The 21750-nt window shown below is 41.5% G+C and overlaps 3 protein-coding genes across 4 annotated transcripts in view; 2 read left to right on the plus strand and 1 right to left on the minus strand.

Annotated features, from left to right (window-relative positions):
* On the plus strand, positions 1-4693 carry guca1aa (guanylate cyclase activator 1Aa). Its single transcript, XM_031858877.1, has 4 exons — positions 1-335; positions 1227-1376; positions 1463-1556; positions 1759-4693. The coding sequence occupies exons 1-4, from the start codon at positions 138-140 to the stop codon at positions 1884-1886; spliced, it is 570 nt and encodes a 189-aa protein (XP_031714737.1). The 5' UTR covers positions 1-137; the 3' UTR covers positions 1887-4693.
* Positions 2641-10763, minus strand: orc5 (origin recognition complex, subunit 5). 2 transcript variants are annotated; one of them, XM_031858873.1, is made up of 14 exons: positions 9072-10763; positions 8787-8906; positions 8619-8711; positions 7440-7625; positions 7047-7121; positions 6618-6729; positions 6141-6271; positions 5997-6045; positions 4760-4850; positions 4582-4637; positions 4222-4334; positions 4013-4060; positions 3818-3928; positions 2641-3104 (listed from the first exon to the last, which is right to left on the minus strand). In XM_031858873.1, exons 2-14 carry the CDS (start codon positions 8898-8900, stop codon positions 2877-2879), a joined length of 1407 nt encoding a protein of 468 aa, XP_031714733.1. In that variant the 5' UTR covers positions 8901-8906; positions 9072-10763; the 3' UTR covers positions 2641-2876. The 2 variants fall into 2 exon arrangements, with proteins under 2 accessions (XP_031714733.1, XP_031714734.1); XM_031858874.1 differs by having other exon boundaries at positions 2641-2891; positions 2992-3104; positions 8787-10763.
* lhfpl3 (LHFPL tetraspan subfamily member 3) overlaps positions 9861-21750 on the plus strand; it is a 23388-nt gene continuing 11498 nt past the window's right edge. Inside the window, exon 1 of the mRNA XM_031858876.1 lies at positions 9861-10749. Within this exon, the coding sequence (XP_031714736.1) occupies positions 10314-10749 (436 nt within the window). The 5' untranslated portion in view covers positions 9861-10313. The remainder of the gene's footprint in view (positions 10750-21750) is intronic.

Here is a 21750-nt window from a genome sequence, read left to right on the forward strand (position 1 = left end):
CTCACCCTAAGACCCGTTGTTGTGTGACTGTGAAAAGGGATAACCTCCGCTTCACAGTAGACCACTTGGGCTGAGCGGTCTGTGCACCAGCTGCAAAAAAAACCTATCCAGCTATTTCACTCAGGTGTCACGAAGAAATGGGTAACTCAACAGGAAGCACCGTGGACGACCTGCAGGCGGTGGAGATGCACCTCTGGTACAAGAAGTTCATGACCGAGTGCCCCTCGGGTCAGCTCACCCTGCACGAGTTCAAGCAGTTCTTCGGGCTGCGAGGGCTGGACCCGGAGGCCAACGCCTACATAGAGCAGATGTTCCGCACCTTTGACATGAACAAGGTAAGATGCTGGGATTTTTTTTTTTTTAACCTACAAAGTTGAATTCAGGAGGGTTTTTATACTTTGACTGCAGAGAGATGAACTTTTTTTAAAGCTGGTGTAGTGGTTCTTATTCAACCGTAAAGAGAGAAAGTCAATGTGAATACAGGTATATTCAGACAGACAGTATGAGAAAAATAAAGGTTTTATTTTAATAAAGCAATAAAAACTAATCTAAACATGTTTTACAAGTAACCTAAAACACAAAAATAAACCTGAAAATGAGCATGACATGTCCACTTTAAATGATTACTTTATAATCACAATGTGGCAAATTATTTATCGACTAATCCCTTGATCAACCAATTGTTTTTGCTCGAAGACAAAACCACTCAAGATCTGCCCCTTGACTTTTGAACAGTTTGTTAAGGCTAGACCTAAAGTTAGGTCAAGAGCAGGAAAGTTCCTAAAACTTTAAACATGCTGCCCAAATTTTAAAAAACATCAGCATCATTCATGTCCACACAAAGCAGTGACCTCCCAGCAACAAGGCCTTCAGATCAGTTTAAATAAGTGTCTCTGAGAAGCTATATTTAGTCCTTCCCCCTTCAGCTCACAAAGGGCATTGGCAATCTTTCTGCATGATTTAAACTGAGAGAGTATCTGTGAGACAACTGCTTTTATGCCAAGATTGTTGTTCAAACAGACCCTGGAGATAATCCTCCATCATGGAACGCTTTATGTCACACAGATATCTTTTTATGGATGGGGGGGGGTCTCTTTCAACCGGGGGTCTGATTTATTAATAATAAGCAGACGGTCATGCATGATAGTTTGTTGATGTTTGACACCGTTTTGACAAGGAACTGCAGGGTGCACATCAGGCCTCATCTGGCCGCTTGTTTTCTGCAGGACGGCTACATCGACTTCTTGGAGTATGTGGCGGCTCTCAGCCTGGTGATGCGGGGAAAGATGGAGCACAAGCTGCGCTGGTATTTCAAACTTTATGATGTAGACGGCAACGGCTGCATCGACCGACACGAGCTCCTCAACATCATAAAGGTGCAGTGACACTGGATTTCTTTTGTCTTGCAGCCTCAACATGGCAAATTGATTTCCCCCCCCCCCCCCAACTCTGTTCCCTGCAGGCCATCCGTGCGATCAATGGGAATGAAAGTCAGGAAACATCCGCTGAGGATTTCACTAACCACGTGTTTGACAGGATTGACATAAATGGAGACGGTGAGTGTGTTCTGGCACTCGTTCGATTCAGGAAGTAATCAATCATGGGTGGACATTGTTCAGATATGCATCAGCTCCAGTGTTGTCTTGAGTCAGGAAACACAGATGAGTAGCAATAACCATCCTTGAACATTTCTTACAAAATTCAACTTTTGCGACATATATTTAATGTCTTTAAAATACAATCTTCCCCATCCGACAGGCGAGCTCTCCTTGGATGAGTTTGTGGCCGGTGCGCGCAGTGATGAAGACTTCATGGAGGTGATGATAAAGAGTCTGGACCTCACCCACATCGTGACGATGATCCACAACAGGAGGCGCAGCGTTTAGTCACTACCTCATCCTCCTTCATGGTTTAACCCGAAGGCCTCAGTGCATCGTGGCCTCTGGTGAAGAGGTCATTTATAGACTGAGATTTCTATTAAGATCGACTATAATTCCAGTGTGCTGCAGACACCGACATGTCCTATGTCTCATCTCTAATACAGGGACACGTGTGCACTTTAAATGCAGCCAACGTTTGCAAACTGGTCTTGTTAATCGATGCTGAGCTCTTCCCAGGCCACCATGGCGCGAGCGATGATCCCTCATCGGTCCACGAGGGATAAAAGAGGGAGATAATGGAGCTGAGTGGATATTATATGCACTCAATGCTTTCCAAATCTTTTCTTTTTTTTCAGCGTCTGAGCCCCTCTGCATCAAAAATACTTAAATCTCTTTTTACCCGTTCTTGTCTGACTCTGAAGTGTGCTTAACATCTTTATGCTAATTTGATTAAGTCAAAGGCTGTAAAATACAGGAACAGGTAAAAGTGTTTCACTAGTGCGCCGATTCTCAAATGTTTACCGTTAAAATAAAAATGTTTTTAACCTTTTTTTTAAGTTTTAAATAACTTTTTTTTTTTTTTTTTTGTGCGTTTGATTGACTGAATGTTTTGCTGCTCTAAATATAGATTTAGATTACTTTTGTTATGTTTGTTCATGTTATGTGTTAAAAGGGAAACAAACTTAACAAAGGCTTTTAACAACAAAAAACAAATATAAAGCGAAATTGCCAATATGGCATTTATTTTATACAAATGCAAATATCTAACATGGACAGTGATAAGAGACAAGAACAAAGAAGCTCATTTATCAGCCACAAGGGGGCAGCGACATAATTGGATTAACATTCCTGTAGCTATTTCCCAACAATAGTCTGAGCTCTTCATTTTGCACGTCTATAAATGTATAAATCCCTCTTTTGTCTTGACGTCACTGGGTGTCTTCTCTCCTGTATTCTCAGCAGGTTCACAGGAAGTCATAAAGGTAATTGACAATTTCAAAATTCACCGTCCTGGAAGATAAAACACACAAAACACGTCCTATTTACTTGAATTATTCTGCTTTCAGTCTCAGTCTTGTGTATTAACATGCACACACACGCACACACACACCTGGAGATGGCGCAGATGAAGTCCATGGAAACGGCACATTTGTACTTTGGGGCATCGAGCTGGTCGTCGTGACTGACCTGAGTCAACAGCTGTAAGGTCACCAGAGAGGATATCTAAATGGAGAATGGAGGGGAAACATGAAATGACTCTCTGCTTCACTTCTTTCAGCACGGCTTCTCCTCACTAAATGATCGAGATACGGGTTGAGCCTAATTTCCTAAAACCATTTCATGCTCATGGCCCATAAATAGATCGGCATTTGGCCGCGGATCCCGAAACTCATGACCATATGGGTAGAAAACTCATCTGAGACGCCGTGGTCATTAGGCTTGATTTAACATGAAAGAATGTGTTATTTGCACCTAGAAATGAGAAAAAAACGAATTTAAAATCCTCTGATTATTATACTGTTCATGCACATGGGGGGAAAAAGCGTGAAATTAAATAATTTTCTTTATAGACCCATGAGACTTCCTACAGCTAACCTCGGGAGTCACAATCATGGAGAAAGATTACAAGCACTGCAGGACTAAATAAAGGGCTAAATTAAACCACTATAGAGCTCAGTTTAACGAGAAGCATGTCTACAGACAGTTAAGGAGGTTCATTTAACTACTATATTTTTTTTATGGGTACTTTTAGTGTTCTGCTGACAGACACATCTTTATTTGACGAAAAAGTTCTGTCAAAGGAATCTGAAGAGCTTCTTTTTTGCGAGTTAACTGTATCTGTGCACCGCTATCTGAATGTTTAGTGAAATAGGGAACAACATTATGTAAATGTGAAGGGACTGAATGTGACCGAAGCAGCCAACCGACCAACTGACCTGGGAGAAGATGCTGGCAGTGGGGGCGACTCTGCTGTCCACCACGCTGTAGAAAATGGCGAGCAGGCGGTCCAGAGGGAACGGCTTTGGCCCCAGAAGATGGTTACTTGTCTAGGAAATACATTGAGAGAATATGTTATATTAACAGGCTGAATCTGAGACTTGAGATTAAATGTGACCAGTTAAGATGATTACCTTTTCATTTTTCTTTAAGAAATTTGTTTTTTTTATTTTACCGTGGTGCTGTTGGGAGGAAACAGAGGGACACAAACAAAAACACTTATTTGTATGAATCATAAAATACCAAATTGCCTTAAAGTGCTTCACAATCTGTACAACATGCAACATTCTCTATCCTTAGATTGAGATGTGGTGTAAAATCCTATAAGATAAAATGATTTTACCTTTAGAAAGAAGCGCTTATCCGTGCGGGCCGGGTTGTAGGATGCCAGGTAGGCAGCAATCAACAGGAACTTGGAGTAATAAGGCAGCTCAACATGAGTGTGAGCAGATAAACCTGAGGGGAAATAAATGCAATGAGTCTGGAAAACTAAACATACTTTCAAACAGTACATCAGATGTTCAGTGCAACCTAAGATCTGGATTGTTTTCAGCGTGATGCATTGATGTGCTGTTAAGAAAATACATTTTTTTCGCATGAATCCAGGGTGTCACTGCACCCCATCAACGCTTTTCCAGTTTAACATCTGCTCTGCAGTCGCGTGACGTCATTAAGTGCAACAGTGCTCAGTGTGTGTTGGTACCTCTCATGGCTCCGTTCTCCTTCTCCTCCATTTGCTGCATCTGCTCCCACTGAAGGCTGAACACAGAGAAAAAGACATAATGACGAAAATGAACCACAGCATCGGTTCACCGGAAGGCGGCAAACAAGCAGAATTGCTAAGACGAGTCGTTACGTCAACAGTGACGTGGTTCACAGACCTGGACACCTCTCGCAGGTAAACAGTCTGCATGGCTTTCTTCAAATGAGGCTCCATGTTTCTCCACAGCTTGTGTGTGTCGGTCTCTTTCACTGAAGACACAAAACAGAGCAGCATTGGTGTAAAAGCCACATTTATACTGCATGCGATCAGTTCAGGTTTGCTTGGAAAGAGAAAGGGATGTAATCAGGAAGGCGAGGAAATCAAATAATAAGGTGTTAATGCGAAAGGTGTAGAGGAGGATGTCATAGCGGCGAAAGATCTAGATATTTCTGTCACACAAGAGCCAGAGGGGGAACAAAACAGAGCTACAAGAGGAGCGATTCTTCACCTTGAGCTCCGATTATACGTCTACAGTGTAGCTGACATGCACCTCCTAAAACATGCAACTACAACATAGGGCTGCACCAACTTTCTTTTCCTACACTTAAAGCTTCTATTGAGGTTTTCCAATGAAGCTTTGAAAGTAATTCGTCCTATTTCATTACATCATCACCCCAAGAAAATAATAGATTGTTTTTGTGGTTACATAAATGTAATTTATGGTGCCGTTAGACTGCTGCTAGATTGCACGCGTCTCTTTGTGCGCCGACAGCAGGACAGCAAACTGTTGTTTTTGAAAGACGAAGCATCAACAAATATGGATTGAAGCAAAAATATTTTGCTCGATAAAAAACATGTGCATTGTGGAAATAATTACCTCCATCTTCTTTTCAATAAATTTTGACTTTTGTACTCGACAACGCTGTCTGGAGTTATTGGAAATGTCTGGACCGGACAATCCTACGCAGTCACCACTGGAATCTCAATTCTACAAATAGTGTCTCTGCAACTGTGCAGAAGTACCGGGTTTAAAAACAACGAACAGACAGACAAAAAGAGATGCGAGGCGTTTGAACGTCGATTTAGAATTTGAGTGTCAACATTATGAACGAAGCTTCGAACTAGTCGGTACAGCCCTAACACAGTGGCGACGGAAACACAAGAACCATATATGTTTCGCTATATGCGTGTGTGCACAGCAACTTTCTATGGTGATAATATGTTTACAGCTTGTTCTGCTTCCCCCACAGGTTGGTGCAGCTTTGAAGAAATAAATATGGAAAAGTTCAATAGCTTAAGTGGCATCAACGTGATAGAAAGATCCCTCAAATGAACACAAACAAAAGGGTAAAAATAAGGTATCTTTAAATATTGATCAGCTGTCAGATGAATGACTACAACTCTTTATGCTTTACCTTTTCCTTCTGCTAACGGCTCGCAGAACTTTGAAAAGTTGAGGGCAGCCTAGTTGAAAAGAGAAGATGAAGACATCAATGATGCGAGACTGAAAGAAAATCAAAACAATTAAAAATCTGTGCGTGTGTGTGTGTGTGTCTGACCAGGTGGCGCAGCTCTCTGAGGTCCCGACAGACAGAGTAAAAGACTCCCAGCAGGATGTTGATGTAGGACGAGTAAAACTCGGCAGAATGTGAAGGATGTTTGTCCCGGGACAAAATCTGCTGCAGCTCACCTTCAAAGACGTGAACAGACAGAGACACACACACACAAAACAAACCTCCGTCACTATACTCGCACGAAAACAGAGATTATTATAAAAAGAAATATGTCTTCTCACATATCAAGTACAATCACTCACTCCCTCTAAAGTGCTGAATTCATACAGCGGTGTTTCTATAATGCAATATTCCGCCACAGTCGCTGCCTTAAGTGTTGGAACAAACTCGCAGGTACAAATCTCACATCTCACACTGCATCCGCCAAGCGTGTGTCATCATTATGCAGTGTGGTGGCAGTGTATTCATGACACTGGCGGATGTAGCATGTGTGTGTGTGTGTGTGTGTGTGAATGATTATACCTTTACTGTAGTCTGGGAAATGGAGCAGAAGGGGCTCGAAACAGCCGGTGTTTGGTCTGAACTTGTCCCAGACGATTTCAGTGAGAAGGATGACGGTAACGTTGTCCTCAACCTGAGAAGGACACATTAGTAGAAACACACATATATATATAAACATGTAGTAGAAACACATATATAGAAACATGCAACAGCGACTAAATATCACAAACTTTTATCTTTTTATAGCAAAGATCCAAAAAGGTGCAGCCAGAGATGTTTATACCAAACTTTCTCACAAATGAAAATGTATGAACAAGCTACAAAGTACAGACAATAACTGAAAAGGTAATATAGTATATACACGTATCATTTCGACTCATTTTAGTGCGACTGATATTCCTCATGTTACCTTAAATTAAAAAACACAAATCGCTTGCTGCTCGTTCTCACCAGTTCCTGAAGACGCAGCAGCGCAGGGAGGAGATTGGCATCGGCGTCTCTCAGAAGCTCGGCTTTTTCCATCACCTAAAGAATATGTACGTCTACATTTGAGCTTATTTTGCAACATCCATATTCAATAAACTAGAGGTTGTGAATGGCGGTTTTTAATCACGGCACATTACTGTTTTATATGATGCAAGCTCACTTTTAAAATATCATAAAATGATGAAGCCAAAAGACAAAAACATCACACTAGTTCTCTCAAAGCTAACGCATTTAGATCATACATTCTACATCACTACTAATCATATTATCGTGCAAACATTTAAGTGACACATCCAAAGAATAAATAGTTTGACGTGTCACGGATTAGATTTTGGGCGTAAAGTGCACGACACTCACGATGTAGCGCGTCTGCTTGGCGGGAGACTGGGAGCACTGCTGTCTGTAGACGCGTACGAAGTCGGACAGGGAGGGACTGCGGGGGAGCAGCGAGGCGGCGTCGCCGCCAAAGAAGGACAGCAGGACTTGTTCAAACAGCAGCGCAACAGAAACGCATTCGACACAGCTGACTGTGGCGTGAGGCAGCTGCAGAGAGGAGGAGGAGGAGGAGGAGGGACAATCAGTTTCATATCTTCACATTGTGTTGGTTCTCTCCTTTGGTTTTGCTGCAAACTGAGCAATCACAACCTGTCATCAATGAAATGCTGTAATTTGGTGTTTCAGAAGAGCAGCGGCAATTAGCCCACTTAATCTATTGAAAAACAAACTTAATTGGCACCTATTTTGGTAATCAATTAATCATTTCAGTAATTTTTTAAACCAAAAATGCGAAAATCTTTGCCGATTCCAGCTTCTCAAATGAAAAAACGTCATGCTTTTTTTTGTCTTAACTAAATATCCCAATGTTTTGGACTGTTGATTGGTCAAAAGAAGCAGTTTGAAGACCTCCGAGCTGCTATTTTATTTTACATTTTAAAGAAAATAATCTGCAGATTAATCGACAATGAAACAGTTATTTGCAGCCTTGCTTGGTTATTTTGTTGTCCACATTGTGAAAACTCTTTGATGAGGACAAACAGCATGTTTGAGAAGATATAAAGAGGCGATGCTAACTGCAGTCGGCAGGAAAGACGTCGCTGCACTCATTATCGGTGGCTGGTTCTTGTCTATATAGCGGCTCCCTGAGGGGTAAAAGCTCAAAGTGTGGGTGCAAAGGGTGGGAAGGAATCTAAATCAAACACCTCGTGATTCTGCACATACATTTTGAATCAAGAAGGGAAACACACGCCTACGCACACAAAGATTTGTGTGCACTGAGAAATGAGATTTTTCTGAAGTACAATAAAATGTGTTGAGGGAACTGAATTTTTCGGCACTTTCAATAAAATGTAATATTTCCAATTTCTTTCAGCAGTCTGAAGGAGGCTTGTGTTGTTGCAGCGTTTGTTTAAGGTTTACGCAGCATCAGCTCAAACCTGATGAACACTTTGTCCCCTAACAAATGTTTCGGACCCCCTAAACCGCACAAACAAACACCATTCAGCCCCAGAGTTCCCTGAACTTTAATATCTCTCTCACCTCAAGTTCCTTCAGCAAAACATGCATCACGTGACTCTTCCCTGAAGACCGATGACCGTAGATGAAGACTGACGGGTAGCTGTACTGGTGTGGCTGAAAGAACAAGATTCAGTACATTTGTACCCAATAGAATTGTGACATTTCATTATGATCAATACGGTTCCGTACCTGTCCCATGAGCGACAGCAGCATGCCCGCCTGGAGCTCTCTGCAGGGCAGCTGCTCCGAGAGCCTCTGCAGCCTCTCCTCCTCATATCCTGGATGTTGTAACAGCGCTGACATCCCGATCTTCGCAAAAACAAGGAATATTGTAAGAAGTTATTCACTGTGAACACGACAGGACACTATGGAAATACATATGCATAACAATCGAATGTGGATCAAACTTAAAACGCGGTGAAAAGCTAAAAGTTAAAATGTTGAAAACGCAAATAAACAGTCGAGCACACTCACAGGAGTTTCGCGCGCGCCTTCAGATTACGTCAAATGACGGCTTCCGTTTACTAGCCAATCACAAACCACGCAAAGAATCATGGGTAATGGAGTTTATGGCTCTAAAACTCGGTAGTCGTGAAATAAAGGGACAGAAGATGCTTTTATATACTTTAAGTCTTTAACTTAGTAAAGTGTCATATTATTTTATAATTCCATGACAGCTAGATAGATAGTGTGATGTGATGATACAGCTTCAGAATAGCTCTAATAGGACATTTACAACGTTATAATTAAGCAAGTTAATGCTTTGCTTTATTTAATTGAGCGTGCATAAAACTGGAGAGAATATTAATACAGTTCTCACATGATAAAATATATTTTAACCTATATTTTGCAGGGTAGGCTAAACCTAAAACTGCATAAATGTATATGCAACATCTGGAAATAATATTCATAGTCTTCTCATTGGAAGCCAACGCCAATCCATTTAGTGCTACAGACATTGTATGTTTGTTGTATTCTTATTCGTATTATTCTGTTGTATTGTTGTTTTTTTAATTTGTGCATTTGTCCATACCTCGCTCATACAATTGGGGTTTAAATGTGATGCAGCTGTAGCGTGGTAGGAGCATTACATGTAGGACTATTAGCTGCAGTCGCCTACACTGTGGTTGTTCTCTATTGTGTCTGTTTAAGATTTCGCGCGTGTGACTGGAATAATGCGTCAGACTGGGATTAAGGGATGTGGGCTGGCCCTGCGATATCCAAGGCTATCCTCCTCCTCCTCTAATTCACTACAGGGTCTCAGCTGCGGTTGTTGGTCTGCCGGCGTCGAGCACAGACGCACCATTTCAGCGAGATCTCGCTCAGTGAATCACAGAGCTGAACCCGTTCGTCGGAATAACAGTCTCTGTTTTTGGACTCGAGTCAGGCAGCGACATTTTTAGATACAGATGAGGACAAATGAGGGAAGATGGATTTCTAAAGCTCGCTTTTTTTTTTCGCCCGGAGCTTCACGTTTCGTTATTGCGAGAGTGATGAATGAACATGAATACGAGAGTGCAGTGATGCTGTGAGAACAGCTGTGACTGAATAAAGTCGTGAAAAAAAATCTAATAAAATCCGAAAACAGCGACAAGTTCTGCAGAACACTGTGCTTTGTTGCCTTTTTACGGATCAGATGCGGCAGATGTTAGTTTGCTGAGCACAGGTTCATTGATCCTGAGGACCGACCGGACCCCCCTTCACACAGACCGGAGGATGATCCCCGGGGCCCCCGGCACGACCACCACCATGCTCCCCGCCTCCGAGGCTGCCAAAATCTACCAGACCAACTACGTGCGCAACTCCCGCGCCATCGGCGTCCTGTGGGCCATCTTCACCATCCTCTTCGCCATCGTCAATGTGGTGTGCTTCATCCAGCCGTACTGGATCGGAGACGGCATGGACACCCCGCAGGCGGGCTACTTCGGTCTGTTCCACTACTGCATCGGGAACGGGCTGTCCCGGGACTTGACCTGTCAGGGCAGCTTCACCGAGTTCAGCACCATCCCGTCCGGTGCGTTCAAGGCCGCCTCCTTCTTCATCGGCATGTCCATGGTGCTGGTCATCTCCTGCATCGGCTGCTTCGGGCTCTTCTTCTTCTGCAGCACCGGCACCGTGTATAAGATCTGCGGCTGGATGCAGCTGGCTGCAGGTAGGAGACTCTGCTCTGACTACAGGCTGTGTAGTTTCATAAGACACTTCAGTGTGTCAGAGTGTGTGGGGCGCTCCAATGAGATTCAATCCACAAGAAATGCTGGTCCACAATCAGAGGGTTTGCCCCCATCTCCTCATAAAGTTTGATATAAAAACAGTTCAACATTCACACAGACTGCTCATAAAAATCCAGATGTTCTCCTGTTTTTGTTCAGGTCATAAGCAGGTCATCGAGATCTGTAAACATCACTTGCAGCTCAAATGAGTATAGTTTAATTTACTGGAAATTGTTCACAATCACATGTTTTACCATCAACAGATTGTAAAATTATCAAAATGCACACAGCTTTAAGGGTTACACGTTTTCCTGCTTTTTCAGGTTGAGGACTCCAATAGATTGTCCACAGCCCTATTTCATTATTTTGTCAATTTTATAGCATTGATGTGGTTATCAAAGCCCTATAAAGCATTATGTAACTGTCTTAAGTGTAGGTGGAGTGCAGTCTTGGGGAACAGTGTGCTGAGTTAAATAATGAAAAGATACAAGCATCTTTTACAATCTTTTAAAAATGATACCTGCAGGTCAGAAGTGGACTTTGAGATTACCCATAATACACAGAGAGTGATGTAAATGTTTGATTTCCTTAAATGAACAAAAATGTATTTTCAGAATGTTTTTCATCCCAAAGCTTGAATATTCAGAGACGATTAAATCCCTTAAATGCAAAATATTCCAAAGTACATCCATATTTTTGTCATATTTGTGTGGTAAACAACTTGGCTGTCAGTATAAAAGCTTAATAAACTCTCACCTAACAGGTAAGTCCTCAGTTGTTTTTTTAGGGTTTACATTGTGCGTGCCTTTCAACTGCAGCTTCAATTGGAAATATGCAAATTGTTTTTTCTCTGAATGAGAAAGGGTCTCTCTAACATCTTCAAACCCACCGTGCACATTAAATGAAAATGAAAAACACATGTAAGAGTAAATGAGAAAAGAAGTTCAAAGGAGCAGGGACATGTAAGTGACTGACTAAACTGCTTCTTTATACCTTTAATTATTTTTAGTCAAATTTCCAGCATCCTCTCTGAAGCAGACAGAGAAGATCTTGATTTCCTTCCAAAAATGATATTTTCAAATGACTGAGCTTTATATCTCAGCCAAGAGTTTCAGTACACACGGGAGAAGGACAAGTAATTATCAACTTTAACAACTTTCCTCCTAAATCTTTACTTTTGATAGATTGGATCTACAGAGCAACAGAACCAGAGGTTTATTTTAGGATTTTAGAAATATTGAATGTAATAATAAAGAATAATAAACACACAAAGAACATTTTGATGAAAAAGTAAATCAATTTTTTCGCATATAGTCTACCAAGATTTCATATAAAAATCATCATCCTATTTAATATACTAGACCACACATGAACACAAACTCAGTTACATAATCATCACATATATCTGCACATACACACTTCTTATAGGCGAACACACTCAAAACCTAACGATACTACTACTACGATAATACTCTACAACGCATCAATTACTGTATACATGTTGAAAACGTGACCTCTTCAACTTGACATTTCTCCTCTTATTGTGCATATTCCCAGGCTTTTGATGATGTTTGCATTTAACACCAATTTGCCCTTTTCTGCCTGTTTAATCATCACTTTTAAAGAGTTCTCCACCAATTTAGTGTTAGGGTTACACTCCTATGACATTGTCAAAAAATGATGCAGCAGAAGCAGAGATATGGCCTTTTATTTTCCACTCATTCGTCGTGCTCTTCAAAACCTGGCGCCTTCATTACCCACAATGCAACTCCACTACAGACAGTTCTATCAGAGATTTGGCTGTTAGCCCCAAGCAGAGATGTGGAGGCAAAACATTTTAAAAGTCTTTTGATATTCATGCGCCAGAAGTTTTAAATCTGCTGTTGTTGCGATTGTTGTGTCATTCAAATTACCTTGACTCAACACTTGGTGGGGAGATGGTGGACTTTTTAATATGCTGTGAAAAATAAGCATTTTTAATAGACACAACAGATCAAGTGTGTAAATGAAGGAACTGTAATTCAAGCCAAAAACAACAGATTTGATGTTATTCCTCTGATGAGTGCCATCACACCAATTTACACCCAGAGAAACATATGACTTTTTGAGCATAATTTAAGGTTCATAATCCTCATATAAATCGAATTTGTGTGTATAGCTAATATCCCATCATCACACTGTGCATCTTCACGGATGCCTGCTTGTAAAACACAGCTTGTTCTCAAATGGGAATTTAATGTCACAGCCCATAATAATCACATTCATAGAGAGCGCGCTTCTATTTTTGCCTACAGAAACACACAGCGGGCTAAATATCCTTTCTGATTTAGGGTGAACATGTGTCCCAAAGTCCGCTCATCACCAGTTTTAGCAATAAACAGCAACCACAGACCGCAATCGAATTACTCGCTGCACAAGCCATTGATTAGATATGGAGGTTAGTAGGGCCATTGGCCAGATGTGAGGCTATTTATTAGCAAATAAAACCCCTCTGTTGCTAATATATATATAAAATATATAACTCTAGCAGCTGTGAGTTGGATTATCTTGGAGCGACTGCACTGTGATGAGCTCCATCAGAATCCTAATGAGTGGCACATCCTGGCAGTTTGAGTTTTTGCAGTTTTTTTTTTTTAATCACAGATCAAAGCTGCTTCTTATTCCTCTTGAGTCACATGCTGGCTTTCTCTAGGTTTTTTCTCATCAAGTCAGAGGAGCAGATGTGACCGTAACACATTCAGGTTAGAGAGCTAAATCAGATTTTCATCGCTGGTGGTTTCTGTGAATGTGGTTTGCAGTGGTGGAGAGTGCATTTGCTCAAGTACTGCGCTCAATACTCTTCAGAGGGAAATATTGAACTCTTTACTCCACAGCAGCTGTTGGTGGTGGTTACGTTTCAGAAAAGATTTAAAAACATATGACGAGGGGTGCAAGTAATGATCATTTTCATTATTGACTATCTGTTGATTATTTTCTTACTTAAACGATAAATCATTTGGTCCACAAGTTGCCTTAAAACGATAAAAATGTCACAAATTCCAAAAGCCCAAATATGACATATTGAAATTGCTGTATTGTCTGACCAACGGTCCAAAACACAAACATATTTGGCTTAATATCAGTATTAATAATCTAATGATATTAGCCACTGGGGCCTTTTTTGTGTGAAAAACAAGTATTTGATACTTTAATGATACTTTAAGTACATTTTGCAGCTAATACTTCTGGACTTTTACCAAGAAAGAATAATCATTTTTGATAATCTCTAAAGCCCCAATCAGTATCACTCTGCCTGTCTCATCTCGTCTCTCATTCTCGAAGAGGCCGCTGTGAAATCTGCCATTTAAAGGTCTTTTAGACAGCTTAAATAGCCAATATCGAGGTGCTTCTTCTCTCTAAGACGTCTGAAATCCCGACGTGATTGTAAAAAAATCCTCCCTGTCAGATGTCATTTCAGGTGGTATGAAGATGCTGTGATCTGCTATCAAAGGCAGCACACACAGCTCAGAGGCAGCCCTCTTCTCCAACGATGGGCTGTCCTGAATATTTGATGAGTTTTAGAAATATAGATAAGAATAATGATCATCGCTGTAATGATGTAGCCGTTTCTTTGCCTCTTTGCAGATGTGGGGAAAAAACACAGTCTGTCTTGATGCTCTGTTTTTTAGTTTGCACAAATCTTTTACATAACTTTGAACAGTCGTTGGCAGGCACACTGGCATCCGGCATAAGCAGAGATACAACTTTTACGTCTCTCTCTTCTGTTTCTCTTCTATACTTTTCTGCATTAACACCACCAGCTGAATTTCCAAACCATTCATGACCAAAACCAGATGGCCAGTCCACTGTGGCTCTTATGGAAGTACTTCCTTTTGTTTTGGACCTCCATGTTGGTTACTGCACACCAGTCCACCAGGGATGAAACCTATTTTTTGAAAGCTGAAATCAGACCTGTGGTATCATCTACAAAGTTAAACAACATGCATGAAAATGATGTGAGTCATAAGTTGCGGCGTTTGCAGTCAAATAAACCTCAACCTAATTGAACTATGGGAGATTTATTCATCAAATGAGGGAATATCTTTTGAAAAACTGTTTCATCCCCTCAGAGACGAGTGGAATCTATGCCAAGGAGCATTGAAACTGTTTTAAGCTTGTGTTAGCACCACTAAGACATTTAATCTCGATTTTTCATTTCATTTCTTTCACACTTAATGTGTGAATTAGAGAGCTATTACAAAAAAAAAGCAATCTGGAGAACGGCAACTGTATTCTCCACACCCTAATGACATTTAGGTTATTAATGGCTCGTTATTTATATATGTATATACTGTATATATAGTCATAGATATGTGATTTATTTGCCACTAATAAATCACTCATTTATGACTTATAAACCCTTTTTAAAAGCTCACTAAGTGCCAGTGATAATGAAAACAGGAGGCATGTTGGTGCTCAATAACCTGGATGGCCTCCAGAGCCGTGATGGCCATCTGGATCTCTCAAACACAAACATTACCAGTGTGGAAGGCACAGCTGCACATTTTCTGTGGGTGTAAATCCGGGGTGTCAGAGGTGGGTCCAATTCCCAGCTGCCTGACCGGCAGCTTCCTGTGGGCAGTAAGTGAAGTTCCTCACGGGGATCTAAGTGGTCTCGCATTCGGAGCCAAAACTAGAAAGTCCATTTGGTTGCTGGAGGTTCATTGATCCAAGCGTTGACTTCCAGAATATCAGGAAGAAGCGCTCCAACAGGGGACAGCTGCTTGTGCAGTAGTTCAGTGGTGTGTCGTTGTTACGCTGCTAGAGCATGATAACACAGTTTGATAATAAAAGCGCCTGACTGACTGATAGTATTATATTATATGAACTGTTGGCGCATCGTGCGGTATTCAATTTTACACCTCTTCAGAAAGATGTCAAGTGGAACCGGGACGTCCTGCTTATCGCCGTCACATTGTTTGTTGGAAAGGAGAGGGAAATTAACACCGAGACGCTATCACGTCTGCAGAGGAGACGGATAGATCATGAAAACTGATCCAGGGAATGTCTGAAAGGGGAAATCTTCAGGTTGAAATACTGCTTGAGTTATTTCCGTCCATCTAATAATCCAATAAGTATACATGTTTACTCCTTCATAGTCATCTTATCTAATCTGAAATACACGTTATGAAATGACACATTATATTCTGTATTCATTCCTGACAAGAGATACATAAGAATGAAACGTATTTATTCATTAATTCTTTTATTTGTCCGTTTGACTTGTATTGAGATTCAGAAAGAATACATTCAAGGTCTAGAATATATTTCTCACCTTATTACATAGTTGTTTTTTTATGTTATTTCTTACATTTCATATGTTAAACATCTGATAATCACATGTGCCTAAGTGATCAACCTTTAGTTGAGATGGTCAGGCAGAGAGCTAATGACATCAGCCCGGTCTTTATCCTCTCACTCATATAATGAAGGACCTGAAGAGTCTGAGAGGCTTTACAGTGATGTAACATGAGCACACATGAGACTAAGAGATAAACAAACACACACACACACACACACACACACACACACACACACACACACACACACACACACACACAAAGAAGCTATAGCAGAAGAGAAAAAAAGGATTCAGATAGTCCACCTAAAGGTTTTTAGATCTGCCCTCTTTTATTTCCTCTTTCCACCAATCAGTTAAGTGCTCGCTATCCTGTCTGCCCGATAGGAAACATCTCTTTATTTTTTAAAGCTCAGAGAGGTCACAGTGCATGGATGGTAATTACGTTTAAACAATACAGAAGAATAAACAAAAAGAGAGATGTTGACGCATGCAGAGTGAATCAGCTAAATGAATAGCCAGCCAAGTTGACCGAAGCTCACAGATCTCAAAGACTAATTCTGAGGATTAAGAAAGTGGATCACCTTCTTTAGCTGCTGGGGATTTTAAAGGGACAGTAACCGCTCTGTGACCTCTATCAGCCTGCACTCTTATAGCCTCAACGTCCCTTTGACTACAGAAACATTTAGGGAAAGTAATGACCCGGAGAAAATAATGAAGCCACTTCATCATTGTGCTTCTTTGGCTGCTTGAAAATGAAGCTCTTTAGTCTTTCGACATATTCTGCATACTGAATATCTGGGTGAAATTGATTTACATTTACTGAATATATGATTTTATTCAAACTAAATTAAGTAAAATGTAATTAATAAATAATTGAAATTTGTTGGATTCAGCTCAATGTAATTCCAAACTTTACATAGTCTTTTTTAATTATGCAAAGGTTACTATTATTTATTTAGGAGGTATTAATTAACGCCAATCACAGTTTTTACAGTGTGGTCCAAAATGTAACTTTCAATTTCAAAAGCTGATAACTAGAATTTGTTTACATTTCAGTTGGTAACGCTTAAACGTCTAACAATTATACAGCTGGAGGTTTGATCTCTCTTGATGCACCTCCTCTCAAAAAGTTAAAGTGTCCTTGAGCAAGACACTGAAGTCACATATTACTCCCAAGTTACGTACGTTACAATATTTTCCGAGCGTGTCTGACCCAGATGGTTGTTCTGTGTTATGGGATATGAAAAAAATACCCCTTTAAACATAGACACAAAAAGAAGAGCTTAAAAAGGATGAAATGTGTCCTTTAAAGTCCAGCAGCCGGATGATCAGTGAGCTACTTAATAGAGCTGTCACCCAGAGAGAATAACCCTAAACACGCAGTGGGCGAGGCGATTTAGAGCTGTCCCAGAAGGTGAGGTGTTTTATGGGGTGTGTGGTCTGGTCTGAGAGGTGAGATGGAACATTGTGTCCAAGGTGCTGCACAGCCGGACTCGAGGTCCTCATATCTGTGTCAGCTGCTCACAAATCTTCTCCAGCAGGTGGACCAATTTGACATTAATGTGCGCTAAATATTTCATGGGTAACAGCGTAGTTAGAGCTACAAGTTGCAGCAACATTGTGCTTTCTATAACATGGATTACAAGGTCTCTGCTGATATATATTTCACATTGAGTTTGAGAAAATAATCAATACTTTTAGTGTAAATCTCAAAACACATTTTATTGACGGAGTTTTATACCGTAATTGACTGGTAGTTCCCCACTCCGGCCGGTAGGGGGCTGAAATGGTCAACAAACGAAGAAGAGACAGCGGCGAAAACACACAAACAAAAAAGAAGAAGAAGAAGAAAACTCACAAACAGCGTGTAACGCTCGAGGAGCCTTATTTTAACAACTAACTTTAGGGTTTATTGTGACAAAACCAGAGTGGGCGACTGTTGGAACATTGGGAGGACTAACCAAGACGTTTGTTTGGTGAGTTTTATTTTATTTTTGTCGAGTTTGAATGAAGTGTTGCAACGAGTTGACAAGTGGAAGCGAGCAGGTGTTACGTCAAAGTCGGTTCCTCGTCAAATTGTGTTTCACTGTTAAATTGATGACCCCCTGCAAATGAAACCAATTGATTGCATTTCGTGACTGTCTCGCGAACTGTGAGACTGTGTTGGTCCTAGAACTAGTCTTTTATTAGCCGTGGCGTGATCGACAGGTGAAGCTGCAGGGGCATCTGGAGCCCGTTCGAGGTAAAGCGAGAGTGGTGTCTCTTGATTAGGGAATCGCGAGGTATTTAGAGCCTTAAGTGTGACTGACGGTTTTGATTGCAGGCTAGTTAGGAAGTGGAATGAGCAGAGAGACGGAGATTATGTGAGACGATGAGGAAAAGAAGAAGAGGAAGAAGAAACCGTCAAGGCTGATAGATGGAAATTACATCCAGAGTCCTTCGTTTTTCAAAACACTCAGGGACTGTAATTATGCTCCACCAGGTTTAACTGCGAATAAATGAGCAGCAGTGATAGGGGTGTTTAATGTGGATGCACAAACAACAACATGTTATGTAATAGCCACAAGGCCATAGATTTGTGTTTGATTGATTTTGTGGATCATAGCTACCTTATTGCTTTGGCTGAGGAGGTCATATTGTTGGTACTGTTCTGGAAAATTGCTTTGTGGGGACAAGCACCAGAGACCTCACAGGCTCTAGTACCTCTTCAATAAACCATTTGTGAGGAAGCTTGTTTAATGTTCATGTTCTTACGAAATTGCTGAGGGAACTCGGAGTTCAACCTCCTAATTACACCCTTAATTTGCTTGCAGGAAGCAACACAAAAGTCTAAAGAGTGTGCCTGTCGGAGGCAGCGATAGTCTTAGTATGGTTCCATGTTTCATGAGACCTGCCTGGTTCTCTTATGTTTAGCTGAGGCCGGAGGAAGAAACTCTGCCACTTTAAAGTTCTGTTGGCATTTTCCAGAGCTGCGTTGCCCTTTTTAAATTGGTGGGATGATGATGGGATAGTGTCCAGTTGCCAGACAGAGGGAGCCGGTGGTGAAGCTGATGGGGAGATAACGAGGTCTTTCCAGGAGTCTCTGCAGGATGTGGATGTGCTGAAGTTTTAGGGTTTAATAACGCACCTAATCAGGTGCTAGTTATGGAGCAGCAGGAGAGCTAACAGCAGGGGGTTTAGGACGGAAATGAGAGCGCTGAATGGCATGATGGCGAGGAAGATGAGTTAGTGGCAGCTCAGAGTTTGACGTGTTTGACGGTGTGTGTGCGTGTGTGTGTGAGAGAGACACTAGAGAGTATCACTGATGCGACCAGCAGCCGTCGATGTTGTTATTTTCCTTCTCTGCGATAAATAAAATGTCCCCAGTCTGCTGTTGTATTATCCTGTTGTATTATGCGTCCCTGAGGAAGCGTCACTAAACAGCTTGCCCGCTGCACAAGGAATAAGTGACAAATCCCCCAGCAGGGGAAAGTGATAATCTCAAGGAGCATAAGCTCATCCCACAGGAGAACAACATACTCTCTGTTTTTCCTGCTGCCTTTTAAGTCTTATGGGAAGCTCCAGAATAACACTAACTAACTTCTTCACCAAGGAGGTTATGTTTTCGGTTTGTTTGTTTGTTTTTCAACATAACAGGAAAAACTACCGGCCTGATTTGAGCTCCGAGTGTCCTTCTAGTTCTTCACAGTTATGAATATCAGCCGTTGTCTTATTAGCTCTTGGAGGTGGAGCAGAAATTCTGATAGTAGCCCGTCCCTGCTGCCCTGACCTTTTCCCCCTATGAGGAGTCGTGGATTGCCACCTTCTCACTGACGACTCCTCTCAAACCTCAGACAGCCGGAAACCTATGGAAATGTGTCCCATCAGAGCTAAACGCCAGATCGAGCGTTGAGGCTCGCCTTGCTGTGATGGGATGTGACAGGCTGAATGCGAGAAACGAGACCCCCGAACCAACAGTGTGCCAAATCGACCGGCGGATGACTTTGTGGCTTCTTGGTCCCTCGGGCCTTTTCAATCTGAGCTCACAGTTCACTGTGGAGATACTCCAACAACCTTGCCGATTAAATGCTCCTGTTGTTGTCATCGTCTCTCTGCAGTGGGTCACTTCGATCTGAATTATAAATGCAAACACAACTGCTTGCTTGTGAAAAAATCATGACACTCTTAGACATGAATGAAAGCCTCCGAGTGTCTGGACTCTCTGTTGTGTGTATGCAGTTTTTCAGAATTGAATCTGCCGATAGCTGTAACTACTCTGATTCTCAGCGGCTCAAGAATGCAAATGAACCTGTAGCTTTTTCCTCTTAATTAGGACCTGAGGGCAAAGATGCAGAGAAAACTCTTCACACAATTACCGGTAATACCAACCCAAGGGCTACGAGATGGTGCCGTGTTTAAGCAGAAACAAATGTGGATGTATTAACAACAAGACGTCATGTTTGCATTCACATGTTCGGTGTGCTGTTGAGAAGCTCTTCCTTGCTACTAATGATCTCAACATTTTCATTCTGCAGCTTGTCTGTGGGCTGGATTCAGCTATTTCCATGCTGGCAGTACTTTGCAAAACTCCCTGGTTTGATTGGTGTTTCCAAGATGGAAGCTTTTAGTCTGTCACCACCTCAGGGAGCATGAAATATGAGGACACAGTTTAAATGCTGTTTGAATAATAAGTGATACTTTGGTTAAAAAAAACAAGGAGCTGCCAGTTATTACGCTTTTTGTACATTAGCAGGTCGTTTTTCCGTTGTGAAGCAAGAAGGGCAATAAAAGGGTAAAACATGACCTGGCAGCTTTCTCTTTTCTTTTTGTACACAAATGAGTGACCAGCAGGTAGCAGCTATATCAAACATCTGTTTGATCCATCAGCCTCTGCAGCTGTGTCCTCCACGGCTCGCTCTAACTGTCGTCAATACTTCTCTTCCACCGCCCGCTCGCTTTCACATGTTTCCCAGAGGAGGGGCCGGCTTTATAGATTTCCCATCGGGGGTTTATCTTCTTGATCACTGGGCCGGGGCAGAGAAGACAGCCGGTTGATTTATCCTCCTCCTCCTGAGTTAGGCAGCAGGACAAGGACACGGTGACCCATTTTAAACTATCTGCCTCGGACGAGCCCGCGTGTGCTCGTGGATGTGCATTTGAGTGGTGTTCGTTTCAACGTGTTTGAGTTAATCAGTGATGTCGAGCAGACTGACGCGCGGGCTCAGGTCTTCATCATATATCAGATTCTGTTATGACACCTGGCTCTCATTGTTTGAGGGTGAATGATGCTCTGATGCTCCTTGATTTATAGAAAAGACACTTCGGTGAAGGTTGCAACACATAGCCCAAATTTTAAACTCTTAAAAAACGGCGATGAACTCTCTTCTCGGATGACGGTTAGAGGAATTAACTTTAAGAAAGCTGCTTCAGACTGTTTAGTAAGATATGAATGAGTACTGAATTTGTTTAGAATACAATATGAATAGGTACATAAACACATGTATAGTCTGTAGTTTGACAAAACTAAAGACAGTAAAACATTGCACTTAAGATGGATCTTACCTAATTCCTGAACTGTTTATTCAGCACAGTAATCAATCTTTATATATTATATTCTCTATGC

The sequence above is a fragment of the Anarrhichthys ocellatus genome, unplaced genomic scaffold, assembly GCF_004355925.1.
Source record: "Anarrhichthys ocellatus isolate YVR2014 unplaced genomic scaffold, GSC_Weel_1.0 scaffold21, whole genome shotgun sequence".
NCBI classification, from domain to species: domain Eukaryota; kingdom Metazoa; phylum Chordata; class Actinopteri; order Perciformes; family Anarhichadidae; genus Anarrhichthys; species Anarrhichthys ocellatus.

Excerpts from the sequence above, each read along its gene's own strand:
- guca1aa (XM_031858877.1), top strand. The coding sequence starts at position 138 with ATGGGTAACTCAACAGGAAGCACCGTGGACGACCTGCAGGCGGTGGAG. Across the intron at positions 336-1,226 it reads GCACCTTTGACATGAACAAG|GACGGCTACATCGACTTCTT; the intron begins GTAAGATGCTGG and ends TGTTTTCTGCAG. Across the intron at positions 1,557-1,758 it reads GATTGACATAAATGGAGACG|GCGAGCTCTCCTTGGATGAG; the intron begins GTGAGTGTGTTC and ends CCCATCCGACAG.
- orc5 (XM_031858873.1), bottom strand. The coding sequence starts at position 8,900 with ATGTCAGCGCTGTTACAACATCCAGGATATGAGGAGGAGAGGCTGCAG. Across the intron at positions 7,122-7,439 it reads CCAAGCAGACGCGCTACATC|GTGATGGAAAAAGCCGAGCT; the intron begins GTGAGTGTCGTG and ends CATATTCTTTAG. Across the intron at positions 4,638-4,759 it reads TACCTGCGAGAGGTGTCCAG|CCTTCAGTGGGAGCAGATGC; the intron begins GTCTGTGAACCA and ends CTCTGTGTTCAG.